The sequence below is a fragment of the Haliotis rubra genome, unplaced genomic scaffold (assembly GCF_003918875.1).
Source record: "Haliotis rubra isolate DU_JTF1 unplaced genomic scaffold, ASM391887v1 Scf709, whole genome shotgun sequence".
NCBI classification, from domain to species: domain Eukaryota; kingdom Metazoa; phylum Mollusca; class Gastropoda; order Lepetellida; family Haliotidae; genus Haliotis; species Haliotis rubra.
In genome coordinates this window covers 169,722-190,204 of record NW_025767423.1, presented here as the reverse complement: position 1 = coordinate 190,204, position 20,483 = coordinate 169,722, and the positions used below count along the sequence as shown (strand labels likewise).

At 43.3% G+C, this 20,483-nt stretch overlaps 2 protein-coding genes across 6 annotated transcripts in view; one reads left to right on the top strand and one right to left on the bottom strand.

The window, feature by feature from the left end:
• Window positions 1-20,483, top strand: part of LOC124259067 (mRNA export factor GLE1-like) — a 447,176-nt gene that overhangs the window by 284,648 nt on the left and 142,045 nt on the right. The gene's annotated exons all lie outside the window — the stretch shown is intronic.
• Window positions 1-20,483, bottom strand: part of LOC124259055 (small G protein signaling modulator 1-like) — a 71,082-nt gene that overhangs the window by 25,927 nt on the left and 24,672 nt on the right. The window contains 8 exon segments of the mRNA XM_046693131.1: window positions 641-805; window positions 1,551-1,618; window positions 7,509-7,639; window positions 9,161-9,298; window positions 9,703-9,857; window positions 10,234-10,301; window positions 11,093-11,227; window positions 20,151-20,319. Of these exon segments, the coding sequence (XP_046549087.1) occupies window positions 641-805; window positions 1,551-1,618; window positions 7,509-7,639; window positions 9,161-9,298; window positions 9,703-9,857; window positions 10,234-10,301; window positions 11,093-11,227; window positions 20,151-20,319 (1,029 nt within the window).

Below are 20,483 nucleotides of genomic sequence, written 5' to 3'. Positions count from 1 at the left end.
AATATGTAACATTTATCACACATCCAGTGCATTAACACATTTATCACACATCCAGTGCATTAACACATTTATCACACATCAGAATATGTAACATTTATCACACATCCAGTGCATTAACACATTTATCACACATCCAGTGCATTAACACATTTATCACACATCAGAATATGTAACATTTATCACACATCCAGTGCATTAACACATTTATCACACATCCAGTGTATTAACACATTTATCACACATCCAGTGCATTAACACATTTATCACACATCAGAATATGTAACATTTATCACACATCCAGTGCATTAACACATTTATCACACATCCAGTGCATTAACACATTTATCACACATCCAGTGCATTAACACATTTATCACACATCAGAATATGTAACATTTATCACATATCCAACATATGTAACACTTTTATCACACATTCAACATGTCATACATAATCAAACGTTTTAACCTCTAGTTGTCCCAATGCTGCTCATCTAAGTATCATTTTGGAACATTCATGAACAAAAGGTTACTAACTGATAGCTAATATAACTGCAACGACACATACCGCCTAACAAGCTCTCAAATTCCATCCCCATGATATAGGTGAGGAATGTTTTGATCACAAACTTGGTGATTACCTTTCCCCCTCTGAGACCAGAGAGGGGGGTCCAGCTGCCCATGGGGGAGAAGCCCGGTCTCCAGGCAGGACAGGAAGGCCAGCAGGTGCCCCCCCTTGGGGAAGTGGATTGGAGGGCGCTGCACCCCGTCTTGCCCCACCAGGACAATCGTACCTCCACAGTCGGCTGCAGAAACATGAAGCTGAGGGTATCAGTGAATGTTCTAAACCAATCCTTGTCAGCGGCAGGGTGTTGGTGAGAAGCAATATCATGTCGTTATTGTCGTTTACCAATGTCCCCTATGTTCCTGCTATTTCCCCCACACCTGCCAACAGTCTGGATTGAATGCAAGAGCAAAGACCTGCTAGAGGCTGTAGTTAAGAATTCTAATTCTGGAATCCTATTTACAGTATGCTGGTCCTACTCTGTGGAATTCTCTCCCTCTTCACATAAAGCAGTCTCCCACATTGGAAACTTTCAAAACTAAGTTGAAGACTTTCTTTTTTTCCAAAGCCTATCCCTAAAATCAATCTTTCTGTCATCAATTTCAATGTATACTTATTTTACTATTTTATCCTCTGTATGCATTGTATGTATGCTTTTATGTAGGGCCTTGAGCATGAATCAGTGGGTGGAAAATGGCGCGCTAAAAATATCCATTATTATTATTATTGTTAATCTGTGGCAGTATCTTACAATTAAATGAAGCAACTTACCATCATATCTTTAGATTGTAATCTATTGATTCAAATCATTTCCACATATTTATTATCTTTATGTGTCTATGTTTTCCAAATCTTTCTACAATCAGTCAAGCTGTTGGGAAACTGACCATGATTCTCTGACACGTGTAAATCAATTGAATGAATGAATGAATGAATGAATGAATGAATGAATGAATGAATGAATGAATGAATGAAGTCTAACTTACGTTGTTGGTGGCAGTGGATGTAGACAATCTCGTCAACGAAGATGGTCATGGCAAACTCCCAGTACATGCTGCAAGTAGAAGGACCAACGTGTACTGCTGTACAGAAATACAGGCTCATCGGGCACCGGTAACCATGGCAATAGGTAGTGTCAATGTTTGTGTAAGAAATATACGGAAACAAACTAACACCATAAAAAAGACATAAAATAAAAGAGAAAATTAACAGAATAGGCGTAAAATAAGAACAGGTGTTCAGGTGAATTAAATAATTAAGTATAATCCATTTCCATATGTTTACAGTTCAGCTTGAAGCTCACAACGTTCTGTGAATGTTCCTGGCATTTCACCCAGACAACTGGCAGTCCCAGCTGATGTCTGTACAATACCAATACTAACAGCTGATAATAATCATAATACCCCTCACTCACACAGTAACACATTTACTATGTCCACACCTGAAGTGGACACCCAGATCAGATCGCGGCCAAATCAAACATCTGCTCAGTGACACTGGTCCTTGGCCAATATATCTGATATGTTTTTGGCCAACTATGATGATATTGTGTTCCTATTGTTTTCCTTTATAGGACAGTTGGCTTAGAGAATTTATAAACATGCTGATATCATTCAGCAACTTAATCTTTATGTTCATAAATTTGAAATAAACTCAGTGAGGTATGATTGTTCAAGGAGTGGACTGACACTGGAGTGATGGCAATGCAAGACACTGTGGGGCTCCAGTCTGACAGTCGGGGTTTAACGTCCCACTTAAGAATATTTTACTCATATCACGACGTGCATGCGTGTGAATGTGTGGCTGCTTGTACTGGCCCAGACTTCAGCTGGTTTTATAGTGCTAGCCCACTGAGATACCATGCCACAGTGAAGCAAGAATACCTCACTCAGACACATTATATTGACTCCGAGCCGACCAGTCCTTGTTGTACCGAGTGCTAGGCAGGGACCAACAAGTACCAATTTTAACTTCTTTTGGTATGACGCGGTCGGGGATCGAACCTGTAACCTTCCGCTGCCTGGGTGGACTTTCTAACCACTACACCACAGAGGTGGTCCCAGTGAGAAAGAGGTGGTCCCAGTGAGACAGAGCTGACCTAGTTTCTATATCAGACCAAACTGCCCTGAAGGTTCTTTTGAGGCCAGAGGATATGACACAGAATGCCAATCATGACTATTGTTATAGGGAATAACAGTCCCGGAGTGTGTCAGTTCCCTGTATGTTGAACAAGGCACAGAGTAGACAGCTGGACCTGACAGCTGGAAAACTACCTCCAGTATCTATGAATTAGTGAACTAGTACCATGTGTCTACTTCCAGTATCTACTTCCAAGACACCACTGGCAGTGTACCTGTGTCATGTGGGGGATGAATCCCTGATAATAATAATAATAATAATATTAATAATATTAATAATAATGGAAATCACCCTTGAGTAATATTCATACTTTTTAGAAAAATTAACATGTAAATTCACTTTTATAAATCAAACATACTAAACTAAAACAGAAAAATGTGCAGCTCGGCAAACCGAAGTGAAAACACATGCAGTTACAGAAACCATGATACCAGTACACCGAAAGATGTCCGATCTGGTCACAGAGACGGGGACTGTAGACATCTTGGTTCGTTCAAAACACATGCAGTTACAGAAACCATGATACCAGAACACCGAAAGATGTCCGATCTGGTCACAGAGACAGGGACTTGGTTCGTTCAAAACAGGCATAGCATCAATGGAAAACTCTGCCAGTGGTGGGCACTCAAATATCTCTATGTAACTAGCATGGCTAATTTTGAAGATCATGAATTGATTCATCTGAAACTGGCCATCGAACACCTTTCACGGGTAATCAAAATCAGCTGCGGGGTCAGATCGAGGCTCAGACCCTGTTGTCTTCGGGTCTTGAGATACCCAGAAATGTTGGTTATCTTGCTGGAGAAATGGCCATGTTCAGATCAGAAACACTGGAGCTGTTACTGTTGCTAATGACTTGAGTGACGTAGGTGAATACCACACAGGTAAGTAACAGGGTTACATTCTACCCTGCTGGAACAGCTGTCAACTGCTGACAGTGACACACTTGCAGGCACGTACCATTAGATGACAACCGTGGAGACAGGTGGCGCTAACACACCAAGAACATTCTGGGATCTACAGAAGCCAACTAAGGGAAGTAACTCCTCACAACACGTTAAGATTCACACAGGGCCAAGGTCATCCGAAAGCCTTACCTACCTAGCTACCAACCTACCTACCTACATTCCTTAAGATACACAGGGGCCCCTTATCTCCCAGCCATGTCACAAGAAGAGAACAGTGTGTGATAAGCTGTGATACCCAGGCTGATGTCGGGTATAAAAATAGACTTATAAAACTAAGATACTGTGAGGTTTCTGAAAATAAGAAGTGATATACCACAGTGTAATATTTCCAAGAGTCTAGATATAGTGCAAGTCATGCAGAAGCAAGCAGGGGAGAGTAGCGAGGGTCATTGTGAATTGTTTTCAATGACTTGAAGTCAAACCATGGCCCAGAAACTGTGTGTTCCCTCCATGGCACCTCCTGAGACCTGCATGTTGCCGGGGGCTAAACCTGCCCTGGAAACCCAGGCAGCATTGCTGCGTTACGCTCCCTTATATCTAATCATAATTATATGGGTGTGAGTGAGTGTACACCCTCTATAGGGTGATTCTGTACATGATATTCAAGGCAAGGTCACTTTAGTGGTGGTCCAATTAATTGAAATAATCGAAGATTGGTCGCATTGACTGAACGACCAAGCAATCGATCATGTTTTCTCATAATCGAACACAAACAATTCTGGAAAACTTTTTGCATTAACAAGATTTTTCACAAGTTTGGTTTTGTCTGTTACATTTCATCACTACAAGTTCGTTCAAAGTCATGATTGAATTTATCTTAAAGACTCCAAGAAATTAATGTTTCTAACATACTAGTCATCCTTTAAAGATGTGCAATTTGCAACAAACAAATCAAAGAACTACATTTTTTTTCTTTTTGTTTTTGAGCAAACGAAAATGACCAGGAAAATGTCATAAATGACGCTAGCCAATTATTTTCGATGATTGATCGGTTGTAATGAGCCAATCATCAATTATGGGATTTTAACCAATTCCCAGGTCACTTACTCTTTACATAACTCTTAGGGGGGTCGTTCACATTGTCCATGCTTCTCTATAAGTCATCATCACCCCACCTTAGCCATAAAGTATGAACGTCCCCTTGGTATGAGCAGACTCATTATGTCACAGCGGCCATTGTGTTCTGTATCTGCCATGGTGACTCAGAGAATTGACAAAATATGCATTGATTTGATGCTATTAAAATGGTGCAATTTTGTAGTGTGTAAGAAATAGATTACTGTGCTCTTGCTTGTCAGATACATTATTCTCATAACTTGTTTCAAAAATTATCTGACTTGCTATGAGTCTATAGATATCTTTTAAAACAACTGGTTGTAAGGTAAATGGTATCTGACAGACAGTTGCACAATAATAATTTCAATCTACATGATGCTGGCAGCACCTCCTGTTACACAAGCAAAGTGATTATGGATACAGGATATATTGATATAGGATATATGATGCAGAGGATGGTTCCTGGTGAATCAAGGGACATAACTCCTGCAAGACCTACTCACAGCTTCGGTTTGGCTCTCCGTCGCAATAACTGGCTGTGATTGTTACCATGGTTACCAATTGAGTATTCACACAGGTAGCACCAGCAAAACAAAAATAGCAAAAGTAAGCAACAAAGCAGAAAATAAACAAGGCAGGTTCTTAGTATAGTAACATCAACTTAGTATAGTAACATCAACTTAGTATAGTAACATCAACTTAGTATAGTAACATCAACTTGTTTCTGTAAATGGACAACAGTTTATTGAATATAAGGACACTTGTACTGGAAGGTTAGTGAGTTACAGACCATGCTGGACATCTATGTAGATTACAGAGCTGGGAATGCTGAATATAGCAGCAGCAGGATTAGAAACAGTAACTGTGAACCAATCTCTGTTTACACAGGTAAGTTAGATCTCATCACAGCTTCTAGATTCAAAATGGATGGTGGCCCTGAACCAGAACATACATATGACAAACTGGTATGGACACATTTTGACTTTCTGGACTGTTCACACCATATAATTAAGGACAGTATTTCTATCATTACCAGACCATTAAGTACAAATTTTTGCAACCCTTCCTGCTCATGTCATCCAGGTCAACACAAACACTACCACCACTAGGTCCACACCTCAACCACACCACAACCACCAGGTCCACACTTCAACCACCAGGTCCACACCTCAACCACCAGGTGCGCACCTCAACCACACCACAACCACCAGGTCCACACTTCAACCACCAGGTCCACACCTCAACCACCAGGTCCACCCCTCAACCACCAGGTCCACACCTCAACCACCAGGTCCACACCTCAACCACACCTCAAAAACCAGGTCCACATTTCAACTACCAGGTCCATACCTCAACCACACCTCAACCATCAGGTCCACCCCTCAACCACCAAGTCAACAGCTCAACCACACCTCAACCACCAAGTCCACACTTCAACCACCAGGTCCACCCCTCAACCACCAGGTCCACACCTCAACCACCAGGTCCACACCTCAACCCCACATCAAAAACCAGGTCCACATCTCAACTACCAGGTCCATCCCTCAACCATCTGGTCAACCACACCTCAACCACCAGGTCCACACCTCAACCACCTGGTCCACACTTCAACCACCAGGTGCACACCTCAACACACACTCAACCACCAGGTCCACACCTCAACCACCAGGTCCACATCTCAGCCATCAGGTCCATACCTCAACCATCTGGTCAACCACACCTCAACCACCAGGTCCACACCTCAACCACACCTCAAAAACCAGGTCCACATCTCAACTACCAGGTCCATACCTCAACCACACCCCAACCACCAGGTCCACACCTCAACCACACCTCAAAAACCAGGTCCACACCTCAACTACACCTCAAAAACCAGGTCCACACCTCAAGCACCAGGTTCACACCTCAAGCACCAGGTTCACACCTTAAGCACCAGGTAAACACCACAACCACCAGGTCCAGACCTTAACCCCCAGGTCAACACCACTTTTGTAAGGACAAGTTTAGCTATTCCTATTGTGGGTTAGTAGGCTGTTACTGCTACAGTACCCGATGAAACAATTTCTTACGAGTTTTATCAACCTTCAAGAAAAGGAAAACAAAAAGCAGATAAAAATTAGGAACAACACAGAATATACAACAGCAGTACAAAGAACCAGAAATATGTCAGTGATTGATATGGGCAATATTTCACAATCACACGCGATCAGCAGAGCAGGTACTATGACAGATGGACGACCAGATTCAATAATGTCAACTCTCAGAACACAACGTCCTAATGTGGATTAGTTAGGAAATAAGTGCAAAACACAATGACATCAAATGTGTGTTGGAATATGTATATTCTTATGTTAAAATACTTCTGAGTAGGGTGAGGTGAGGTGAAATTGGGTTTAACGTCGTGCTTGAGAATATTTCGCTCATATGACGACGTGCATGCGTGTGTATGTGTATGTGCGGCTGCTTGTACTAGCCCAGACTGAAGCTGGTTTTATAGTGCTAGCCCACTGAGATACCTGCCGCAGTGAAGCATGAATACCCCACTCAGACACACTATACTGACTCCGAGCCGACCAGTCCTTGTTGTACCCATAATGTCGAGCGCCGGGCAAGGACCAACAAGTACCATATTTTAACGTCTTTTGGTATGACGCAGCCGGGGATCGAACCCGCGACCTTCCGCTCTCCGGGCGGACGCTCTAACCACTACACCACGGAGGCAGTCTTCTGAGTAGGGAGATACCTGGGTGATCATGTGACTACACGGGTCATGTGACCTACCTGCGGTCTGTCTCTTCTCCAACTTCATCACAGCATCCATTCATGAGCTGGTTAGGAGTCCACATTATCATGAGTCCCTCGCCACTCTGGTGGAGAGACAGGTAGCCCGCTAGGTGGCCGATGTCCTCCTTCTGGAAACAAACCAACATATCAGAGTCTTTCTGGTGGAGAGACAGGTAGCCCACTAGGTGGCCGATGTCCTCCTTCTGGAAACAACAAACCAACATATCAGAGTCTGTCTGGTGGAGAGACAGGTAGCCCGCTAGGTGGCCGATGTCCTCCTTCTGGAAACAAACCAACATATCAGAGTCTATCTGGTGGAGAGACAGGTAGCCCACTAGGTGGCCGATGTCCTCCTTCTGGAAACAACAAACCAACATATCAGAGTCTGTCTGGTGGAGAGACAGGTAGCCCGCTAGGTGGCCGATGTCCTCCTTCTGGAAACAACAAACCAACATATCAGAGTCTATCTGGTGGAGAGACAGGTAGCCAGCTAGGTGGCCGATGTCCTCCTTCTGGAAACAACAAACCAACATATCAGAGTCTATCTGGTGGAGAGACAGGTAGCCCACTAGGTGGCCGATGTCCTCCTTCTGGAAACAACAAACCAACATATCAGAGTCTGTCTGGTGGAGAGACAGGTAGCCCACTAGGGTGGCCGATGTCCTCCTTCTGGAAACAACAAACCAACATATCAGAGTCTGTCTGGTGGAGAGACAGGTAGCCCACTAGGTGGCCGATGTCCTCCTTCTGGAAACAACAAACCAACATATCAGAGTCTGTCTGGTGGAGAGACAGGTAGCCCACTAGGTGGCCGATGTCCTCCTTCTGGAAACAACAAACCAACATATCAGAGTCTGTCTGGTGGAGAGACAGGTAGCCCGCTAGGTGGCCCATGTCCTCCTTCTGGAAACAACAAACCAACATATCAGAGTCTGTCTGGTGGAGAGACAGGTAGCCCGCTAGGTGGCCGATGTCCTCCTTCTGGAAACAACAAACCAACATATCAGAGTCTGTCTGGTGGAGAGACAGGTAGCCCGCTAGGTGGCCGATGTCCTCCTTCTGGAAACAACAAACCAACATATCAGAGTCTGTCTGGTGGAGAGACAGGTAGCCCGCTAGGTGGCCGATGTCCTCCTTCTGGAAACAACAAACCAACATATCAGAGTCTGTCTGGTGGAGAGACAGGTAGCCCGCTAGGTGGCTGATGTCCTCCTTCTGGAAACAAACCAACATATCAGAGTCTGTCTGGTGGAGAGACAGGTAGCCCGCTAGGTGGCCGATGTCCTCCTTCTGGAAACAAACCAACATATCAGAGTCTGTCTGGTGGAGAGACAGGTAGCCCGCTAGGTGGCCGATGTCCTCCTTCTGGAAACTACAAACCAACATATCAGAGTGAGTGAGTGAGTAAGGTTTTACGCCACTTTTTGCAATATTCCAGCAATATTAATGCTGGGGAAACCAGAAATGACACTCACACATTTTACCAATGTGCGGAATTGAACCCTTGCCTTCAGCATGATGAGTGAATGTTTCCATCAATAGGCTACCCACGACCTCCCAACATATCCGAGTCTATCTGATATATACCTTCTTTACAATACATGCTATTGGCATGAAGACACTACACCATGGAGTAAGAGTGGACATACCGGTTGCACCTGCACATTGTTCTTGCCATACAGAAGTGTTGTCTTGGAGTTTTGGTGCAGCGATTCCACGTATTCCCGGGCAGACATGTGGAACGCCTTGGGGCTATCCTCACTGCTGGAGCTGGGGTTCCGCCGCAGCTGGGGACACACAGACAGACACTGTTGGTAGATTAGTAGCTGACCACAACCAGCAGGGAACATGTACACCACAGATTCTAAAACTCATCGTATACATCACACTTAATATATTTCCAAGTGAAACAATTAACAAATAATAATGAAATAGTTACGGTATTAGGCATCCTAGAGGAAGGCCTTGAGCCAAAATGTTACCTTAGCCATGACAGATGGTAATAACAGTTACAGTCTAAGCAGTAAGAAGTTCTTGACAAAGGATGAAAGTTACAATCCTAGTGATAACATCCATTTGTGGAAACGGCCTTTGACCATTCTGAATATTTTACTTATGAGAAGTGACTCTTGTCAGTTTGGTTGCATTGCCTTAATTTAACTGGAGACAGTTCTAATGCAAGATCTAATACCTGCAGCCCCGGTCGCTTGGGAGACCCGGGGGTGGTAAATGCGTGGTTGCCGCTGGAGTGTATACGGTGACGCTGTACCAGCTCATCTGCTGGGGGGTCCGTCCAGAAGTGGTCAGACGTCTTCATCTTGGTGTAGTCCAGTGCACACGGACCAACTGGAAGCAGTGAGGTGAACGCGATTTAATGTTGCATCCAACACTACTGCCCTGAATCTCAACTAATCTCAGACACACACATATTCTCCTGTCTTATATGTCACTTCTAGCAATATTCCAACAAAATCACGACAAGAGACAATAGAAATGGGCTTTACACATTGAACCTGTGTGGGGAATCAAACCCGGCTCTTTGGAGTGATGAGTGAATAACTTTAACCACAAGGCCACCAATCGCGCCTGCACACACACACACACACACACACACACACACAACCATCCAGCCACTGTGCACACATAATCTCAATTAATAACTTCACACAACACACAAAAGAAACCTGAACAATATCCCCATACAAGTTCAACAGGAACTCACCAAGTAGGGACGCAAAGATTGGTCCGTCGACTGGGTCCGCAATGAGAGCGTCCCCTTCATAGTAGCGACTGAAACACACAGTACAAACACACCATGATGTCATGGTCAACAGGAAGTTGTCACAGCGATCTTGTCAAGCGTTAAATGATGCTGTGAAAAGTTAAGCTTCTGTTCCGTGTCAGATGAGAGACACGCAAGTGTCTGAATTGGAACATTATCAACAATGATGGTAATTCTTAGATTACTACCTCTAACACTTGACTGCCTCTACCTGAAATGTCTTCTTGAATCTACATGTTAAAAAAACTTAAAGTTCAAGGATTTATGCTGTTTTCCATTTTTGTGGTCCACCATGCACTATCTGCAGGAGTTAGCTCCCCTGACAGAAGCACAGGGAAGCCTTGTAATTTTTGTCTGGGTACAAAAGTTCTTTGATATTTGTAGGTAAAGGATGCATGGGCCTTGACCTCAAATGTTGGAGGAAGGTCATGGATGCTGCTTCTATCTTTTATCAAATCTCAAAAAGGATTCACACCCGCTGACAAGGCTTCCCCGGTAACAAACTTGGGATTAACGGACAGAGGGGTGGATGGATGGCGCGTGCCAGACAGGACAGGACAGGAGGGACAACAAGCGCCCAGAGGTACAACTGATTATCTGTGATCAACTCAGCTTGGAGTCCTGGACTTTAGTTTCTTCGTCATCTTTCTTTCCTTGACCTTTTTAACGATACTGAGGGGACATTAATTTCCCACAGACTGAGCAGTTTTTTGTACCCGAGGGGGAGGATATAATGTATATAGAGCCCTCACGTAGTTTCATGACACGTAGTTTCACAGTAAAGAGATAGTTGATTTACCTGTGATTTTGTACCAGGAAGTCAAGAATCTTGGCCAGCTGTTTCTCAAAGATAGCAATTCTAAGCCACAGATACTTGGGGTTGAACGACTGGAGTGTCCGTCTTGTTTGATTCTTGTTATTGTCCAGGGATTTCCTGGAGCAGAAGGAACAGGAGTTAGATACACATGACTTGGAATAAATAAGAGTTTTACATCCCTTTCAGCAGCATTCAAACCAAAACACAGAAGGTACCCATGTGACGAACAGATGTGATGAGCCAAGCTTTAACCATCTGGTCACCTGATAGAGCTGTGGTGAGTTATCAAAGATGGCAGCACACCAGAAACCTTCAAGGTGTTGGCTCTTATTTCTTGTAATCATGAGGACTCTTACTATTAAGTAGGGGTGGGTATTGCAGAGAGTATTCATATTGCTATATATTGCGATGCGAAAGCATGTATTGCGATATGTATTGCAATATATTGCAAGAAGTATTTTTAAACAAAAAAACTACTTATAATCGAGTTACTGCTTGATTTATAGAGCAAAAACACAACAAAGTCACTATGCTTGATTAAGCTTTAATAACAACTTTTAATCATGATAAAATAAAAATGTGAATAATATTTGTCCCAAATGAAACAAGGAAATATCCAAAGATTTCCGAGTGTTACGACATTTTCCGAATGCAAGTCAAATACCGGTTTTCGATCAGCGTATCGCAATACGTATCGTTTTCATGTCTGAACTGGTAAATACCGGTAAACCAGTTATATTGCGCAGCCCTACTACTAGCTGAGCTAACTTGAAAGAATATTACCAGACCCAGGCTTCAGATAAATGGCTAACGTCACAGACTGATACAGTAACGTCTATCATGCACTTATCAACAATGTATTCTTGTCAAAGTCTGGGGCAAAGTTACCAACATGAATGTCACAATTTTTTAAATCATAAAAGAGCTAAATGTTAGCTGTTTGATCATGGAAATAAACCTTGTAGTATGACAATGCAGGTAACTGATTCTGTGATCAGAACAATATCAGGATACTCAAAACTGGGTCTATACAAATGGTATGTTTTGTACCAAGATTCAGAGACCAGTAACAACTTCAGAAACAACTCCATAAACTTCATACATAATGTATATATAATGCTTTGATATATAATGCTTTGATATATACTGCTTTTGAATGCAAATGGCAATGGTTTATCATTAGTACATATTTCCACAGACAGACATCGAGCAGCCATCACGGACTGGAGTCCGGACCAAACAAACCAGTGATTGATGTTATGAGCAACAATTCAGTCACCATGGCGACAGTCTTGAGGCAATAACTCATGGTCATGGTACTTAAGTCACTTCATGAGACCAGCTACATTGCTGTGAGGCTTGATCTGGCTCCGATTTCTCGAAAAAACTTAAGTTTTTACTCAAATTTCAAACTGAATTTGACAATTTGAAACAGCTGATTTTTTAACTCAACTGCATGATCTAACACAGAATAACCACACTTGAAATTGGCGTAAAACTAAACTCACTCACTCACACTTGAAAAGAAAATGAAGAGTTTGAACAGGTGATGGATAGAGACAGTGATCCGTCAGTCCGTAAATCCTAGAACTCATCATGTGACAATAGAGAGTAAAATATATGTCACATCTACATATCTACAATACCACTTTAGTTGGGTCATGTCTTGAACTGCTGAAATGTTTACTGTAACAGTTTTACACTAGTACATCCACAGAGTTGTATCCGAGGGGCCAACACCAGACCTTCAAAACACGGCCCAAATATCACACATCAATACAGCAGTAATCCAGTCTCATCAAAGTCTTACTCTCAGAAGAACTAAGTAATTAACTGCAATTTCAAAGCTCTAAAATCAGGACTCCCATTTGGGACGTGACATCAATATTTTCCAAACAGCTGAAGTAATTCTCAGACTGTCAGGGGATGGAGCAGGGTCCATGAAAGGCTCTTCCCTACTGCCTCAGCTGGGCAGTGGCTATATCTGGACATTAACACCAACATTAAAGTGGAATACAGGGACTGATGCTGCTTGGAACAGCATTTCAGTGTGTCCAGCTGGGTGTAGGGTGGAAGGCATGGAGGCCAGGGCTCTCTGGGTTGACACAGGAAGCAGGCCCAAAGTCACCAATTCAGACCACTATGATGAAAGCAACTGAGATGAAGGCAGACCATAGTGATGATACCAGACCATGGTGATGAGGGCAGACTACAGTGATGATAGCAGACCATGGTGATGAGGGCAGACCACAGTGATGATAGCAGACCATGGTGATAAGGCAGACCATGGTGATGAAGGCAGACCAGTGATGAAGGCAGACCATGGTGATGAAGGCAGACCATAGTGATGAAGGCAGGCCACAGGGATGAAGGCAGACTACAGGGATGAAGGCAGACCACAGTGATGATAGCAGACCACAGTGATGACAGCAGACAATGGTGATGAAGGCAGGCCACAGTGATGAAGGCAGACTACAGGGATGAAAGCAGGCTGTGGTGATGAAGGGAGACCACAGTGATGAAGGGAGACCACGGTGATGAAGGCAGACCACGGTGATGAAGGCAGACCGGTGATGAAGGCAGGCCAGTGTTGAAGGGAGACAACAGTGATGAAGGCAGACCACGGTGATGAAAGGAGACCACAGTGATGAAGGCAGACCATGATGAAGAAGGCAGACCAGTGATGAAGGCAGGCCACAGTGATGAAGGGAGACCATAGTGATGAAGGCAGACCAGTGATGAAGGCGGACCACAGTGATGAAGGGAGACCATAGTGATGAAGGCAGACCACAGTGATGAAGGCAGACCATAGTGATGAAGGCAGACCAGTGATGAAGGCAGACCACAGTGATTAAGGCAGACCACAGTGATGAAAGCAGACTACAGTGATGAAGGCAGATGACAGTAATGAAGGAAGATCACGATGATGAAGGCAGACCCTGATGATGAAGGCAGACCACAGTGATGAAGGCAGACCACGATGATGAAGGCAGACCAGTGATGAAGGCGGACGACAGTGATGAAGGCAGACTACAGTGATGAAGGCAGACCACGATGATGAAGGCAGGAAACAGTAATGAAGGCAGATGACGGTGAGGAAGGCAGATCATGAAGGAAGGCCATGGTGATGAAAGCAGAAAACAGTGATGAAAGGCGGATTAAGGTGATGAAGGAAAATAGCAGACAGACAATAGTGATGAAGGCAGGCCATGGTGATGAAGGCAGCAAACAGTGATGAAGGCAGCAAACAGTGATGAAGGCAGATCATGGTGATGATGGAAGCCAACAGCGATGAAGACAGACAACAGTGATGATAGCAGGCCATGGTGATGAAGACATATCACAGTGATGAAGTCAGGTCAGAATGATGAAGGTAGGCCACAATGATGAAGGCAGGTCACTGTGATGAAGGTAGGCCTGTGATGAAGGCACACCACGGTGATGAAGGCAGGTCACTGTGATGAAGGATGGCCAGTGAGCCAGTGATGAAGGAAGGTAACAGTGATGAAGGAAGTTCACTGTTAAGAAGGCAGTATACTGTGATGAAGGCAGGTCACTGTGATGAAGACAGGCCACAGTGATGAAGGCAGGCCAGTGATAAAAAACAGACTACAGTGATGAAGGCAGGCTACAGTGATGAAGGCAGACCATGGTGATGAAGGCAGACCACGGTGATGAAGGCAGGCTACAGTGATGAAGACAGGTCACTGTGATGAAGACAGGTCACTGTGATGAAGACAGGTCACTGTGACCAAGGCCCTACAAATGTGGGTTGATGTGACAGGGATGAACACAATCCCAATGTGCGGTGAACTGGCAGTGGTATCACCTGACATTATGAATCAAAATGATGATGAAACATTAACACTGACAGAGACAACGCAGGTCACTGATGTACGGCACCGACACACCTGACAGAGACAACACAGTGCTGCATTCAAAACCATGAATATGTCCCAGTATCTAACACACAAGTGTACATGGCTCGGCTGCAGCATTGAGTGCAGTTGGGTGTTAGCTAGATGGAGGGTGAGATGATGGGAAACTACTTAGAACATCAAACACTTAGTTTAGTTAGCCATTTACAGGATGTCTTCACACCTTAATGTAACAGTAATAGTCCTATTCACACCTTAATGTAATAGTAATAGTCCGCTTCACACCATAATGTAATCGTAATAGTCCTATTCACACCTTAATGCAGCTGAGACTGGCATTAAACAACATGCTCAACCTTTTGTGTAAACCTGTCCTTATGATAGACAAACAATTAGTGTACCTGTCCTTATGATACACGAACATCTAGTGTACACCTGTCCTTATGATACACAAATAATTAGTGTACACCTGTCCTTATGATACACAAACATCTAGTGTACACCTGTCCTTATGATACACGAACAACTATTGTACACCTGTCCTTATGATAAACGAACATCTACTGTACACCTGTCCTTATGATACAAAAACATCTAGTGTACACCTGTCCTTATGATACACGAACAATTAGTGTACACCTGTCCTTATGATACACGAACAACTAGTGTACACCTGTCCTTATGATACACAAACATCTAGTGTACACCTGTCCTCATGATACACGAACAATTAGTGTACACCTGTCCTTATGATACAAGAAGAATTAGTGTACACCTGTCCTTATGATACACGAACAACTAGTGTACACCTGTCCTTATGATACACAAACATCTAGTGTACACCTGTCCTTATGATACACGAACAATTAGTGTACACCTGTCCTTATGATACACAAACAATAAGTGTACACCTGTCCTTATGATACACGAACATCTAGTGTACACCTGTCCTTATAATACACAAACAACTAGTGTACACCTGTCCTTATGATACACAACCATCTAGTGTACACCTGTCCTTATGATACACAAACAACTAGTGTAAACCTGTCCTTATGATACACACACAACTAGTGTACACCTGTCCTTATGATACACAACCATCTAGTGTACACCTGTCCTTATGATACACAAACAATTAGTGTAAACCTGTCCTTATGATACACACACAACTAGTGTACACCTGTCCTTATGATACACACACAACTAGTGTACACCTGTCCTTATGATACACGGACATCTAGTGTACACCTGTCCTTATGATACACACACAACTAGTGTACAACTGTCCTTATGATACACGGACATCTAGTGTACACCTGTCCTTATGATACACACACAACTAGTGTACATCTGTCCTTAGGATACACACACAACTAGTGTACACCTGTCCTGATGATACACACACAACTAGTGTACACCTGTCCTTATGATACACACACAACTAGTGTACACCTGTCCTTATGATACACACACAACTAGTGTACACCTGTCCTTATGATACACGGACATCTAGTGTACACCTGTCCTTATGATACACACAACAGTGTGTACAACTGTCCTTATGATACACCTGACATCTAGTGTACACACACATACATACACAAACTAGTGTACATCTGTCCTTAGGATACACACACAACTAGTGTACACCTGTCCTGATGATACACACACAACTAGTGTACACCTGTCCTTATGATACACACACAACTAGTGTACATCTGTCCTTAGGATACACACACAACTAGTGTACACCTGACCTGATGATACACACACAACTAGTGTACACCTGTCCTTATGATACACACACAACTAGTGTACACCTGTCCTTATGATACACGGACATCTAGTGTACACCTGTCCTTATGATACACACACAACTAGTGTACACCTGACCTGATGATACACACACAACTAGTGTACACCTGTCCTTATGATACACACACAACTAGTGTACACCTGTCCTGATGATACACACACAACTAGTGTACACCTGTCCTTATGATACACACACAACTAGTGTACACCTGTCCTGATGATACACACACAACTAGTGTACACCTGTCCTGATGATACACACACAACTAGTGTACACCTGTCCTTATGATACACACACAACTAGTGTACACCTGTCCTTATGATACACGGACATCTAGTGTACACCTGTCCTGATGATACACACACAACTAACAACTTGACGGTGAAGATTCTGCATCATCTACAATGACATATATCCTGTAGCAGATAGTCTGTGGATGTGTTGATGAGGGTGTAGAAATGTGACTGGACCTATTAACTGAGTCAACCTGTGCCAGTGAGTGTGCCAAGGCCACCGATGCCGCCGCGGCAGTCAGGGAATGTGTGCCTGTCAGACAATATGTGGGTGGCTGGAGCCAGTCTGAAAACCGACTCTACAATCACCCGAATAGAACAGCTGTCATGAACTTGCTTCAGCTACTGTCATGTAGTCACTTACAGTAATTACCTTCTACAAACACATACATAGTAATAATCTATGTCTCATGTCTCGACTTTGTATTAGAAAAATGTGTCATCTGGAGTGAGTGAGTGAGTGCATTTAGTTTGATGCTGCTTTTACTGCATCGGGTAACGGAGTTTGATTTATACTGCTTTGAAAAGTTCACTTATAACCATGAGAACACAAAATGTCAGCTTGATGTTGGAGGGGTGCCAGGCAGTTAAAATACATTTCAAAATGTTAATATTTCTCTCTTCATTTGACATTGTAATATTTGTTTAGCTGACATTTTAGATGTGGCTTGAGGTTACACTATAATTCAAATCTCTTAAAGTACATTTCAGCTATTAGAACTCTCCACAGTTAAGAAACAAAAATACAGGTTATCACAGGAGTGACATGACTCAAAATCCAACTCCGACAGAGGTGCATGATATCATTTATTCATAACTTGTCGTTCTTTACTTCTGTGATGGAAAACATATTCATTCCTTGCATTGAATGAGCTGTTTTTAAAACTGGTTTTATCAATATTCCAGCCCTATCACGGCGAGGGATACCATACTTCATACATCGTACCCTTATCGGGAATCGAACCCGGGTCTTTACTTACAGTGACGAGTCAACGCTTTAACCACTAGGCTACCCCACCGTCCTTCTCATCTCGGGGTGGTGGTGGGGTAGCCTAGTGGTTAAAGCGGCCGCGCCAATCAATGGCAAGACCCGGTTCGATTCCCCACATGGGTACGTATGAAGCCCCTGCCTGCTGTCGCCCGCCGTGATATAGCTGGAATACTGCTACTCACTCACTCTCATCTCTGGCACATGATACCTTCACATTGCAAGTGTTGCTGGAATGGTGATCATTGATTGGTCAGTTGGACAGTGACAAGGGTCAGCAGGATTTCAACTAAAACTTGTTTATCATCTCGTGGCTTTGCTTATGCAGCAAATATCTGAAAGTTTGAAATTGTGGAGCCCGTGGGTCCCAGATGGGTTCCTAGATATATTAACTGCAACAAAGAGCCCTCCTGAAACCATATCAGTGCTTGGCATTACCATTCTGAGAAATACCCCATGACTTTCATCCCCAATTTAGTATGAATGCTGTGTAAATGACAAAAGGGAATATAATCAATTATTTTCTGAGTAGGACATAACGAATCTACACTGGGAGTTATTTGATAGCAATAAATCATCTGAGTGAAGTGTCTGGAAGCAGCCGAATTCCACCCGGGACAGTTGGACTGTAAACATTATTTGGCCTGGGCTGAAATCAATATCAAGAGGGCGCTCTCATCTCAGGAGATTTCTGACTTCAATCAGTTGTCAGGCAAGCAGTGTGTACACAGGCAGCTACTATAGGCTATCAATGATAAATGGCACTGCGACACAGTTGCTGAGCGCTAGGTAATTATACACCTATATCTCCCTACCTCACAGTAATCTCATGCCAGTAACCTGCATCAGGAGACAATCAGGTTTCAGATTATACAACTTTTATACTCAATTTGCATGTTTTCCACGGTACTCTGCAGGGGGTAGCAACACTTTTTCTATTTTATGGGTTCTGTGTTTTACTAACTGTAGTTAATGTGTAATTTAGGGAAATGGAAAAACAAGTTTATCTAGCTCAGTAGTTGTTTTGTTTCTGGAATAGGTCTTGTTGGTCAACACACAGGAGAAAACAGGTGTCTACTTTTTGTATAGTAACTGAAAATGTCACACTTGTCTTTTTCTGTAGATGTCTTCAGTCATGTGCACAAACAGTCATGGTTACACCTTCTTGGATGAGGAGTCATGATGACACCTTCTTGGATGAGGAGTCATGATGACACCTTGAATGAAGAGTCATGATGACACCTATTTGGATGAGGAGTCATAATGACACCTACTTCAGTTGGGAGTCATGATGTCACCTTCTTGGATGTGGAGTCATGATGACACCTACTTAGATGAAGAGTCATGATGACACCTTCTTGGATGAGGAGTCATGATGACACCTTGAATGAAGAGTCATGATGACACCTATTTTGATGAGGAGTCATAATGACACCTACTTCAGTTGGGAGTCATGATGACACCTACTTAGATGAAAAGTCATGATGACACCTTCTTGGACAAGGAGTCATGATGACACCTTCTTGGACAAGGAGTCATGATGACACCTTCTTGGATGAAGAGTCATGATGACACCTATTTGGATGAGGAGTCATAATGACACCTACTTCAGTTGGGAGTCATGATGACATTTACTTGGATGTGGAGTCATGATGACATTTACTTGGATGTGGAGTCATAATGACACCTACTTCAGATGGGGAGTCGTGATGACACCTACTTCAGATGGGGAGTTTTGATGACACCTACTTCAGATGGGGAGTCATAGTGACACCTACTTCAGATGGGGAGTCATAATGACACCTACTTCAGATGGGGAGTAGTGATGACACCTACTTCAGATGGTGAGTCGTGATGACACCTATTTCAGATGGTGAGTCATGATGACACCTACTTCAGATGGGGAGTTGTAATGACATTTACTTGGATGGGGAGTTGTAATGACATTTACTTGGATGGGAGTCATAAGGACATCTACTTCAGATGGGGAGTCATGATGACACCTACTTGGACAGGGAGTCATCACAATACCAGCTTGAAGGGGAGTTTTGACAACACTTACTTTGATGAGGAGTCACTCTGGGTCTCGATTTCAGCCAGCTGTTTTGTGACAGTGAAAGCTGAATCACAGTTTTTGGCGATCTTCTGCAGGAGTGCTGTGGTTGTGCTGTGCTTGAACAGCCCGAGGGCCCGCTTCTTGAGGCCGTGCAACAAACAGGCCTCCACAGCACCTGCAAACAAAGTACAACATTGTAATTGAGGTAAATTAACTGTCAGCGTTTCACATAGCGATAAGTGAGCACCAGGACTCTTGTACGCAGTGTACTAAAGGTCAAGGGTACTACAGGGAATGACATTAGGACTGACGTGTCACTGTACAGGCAGTTATACCACA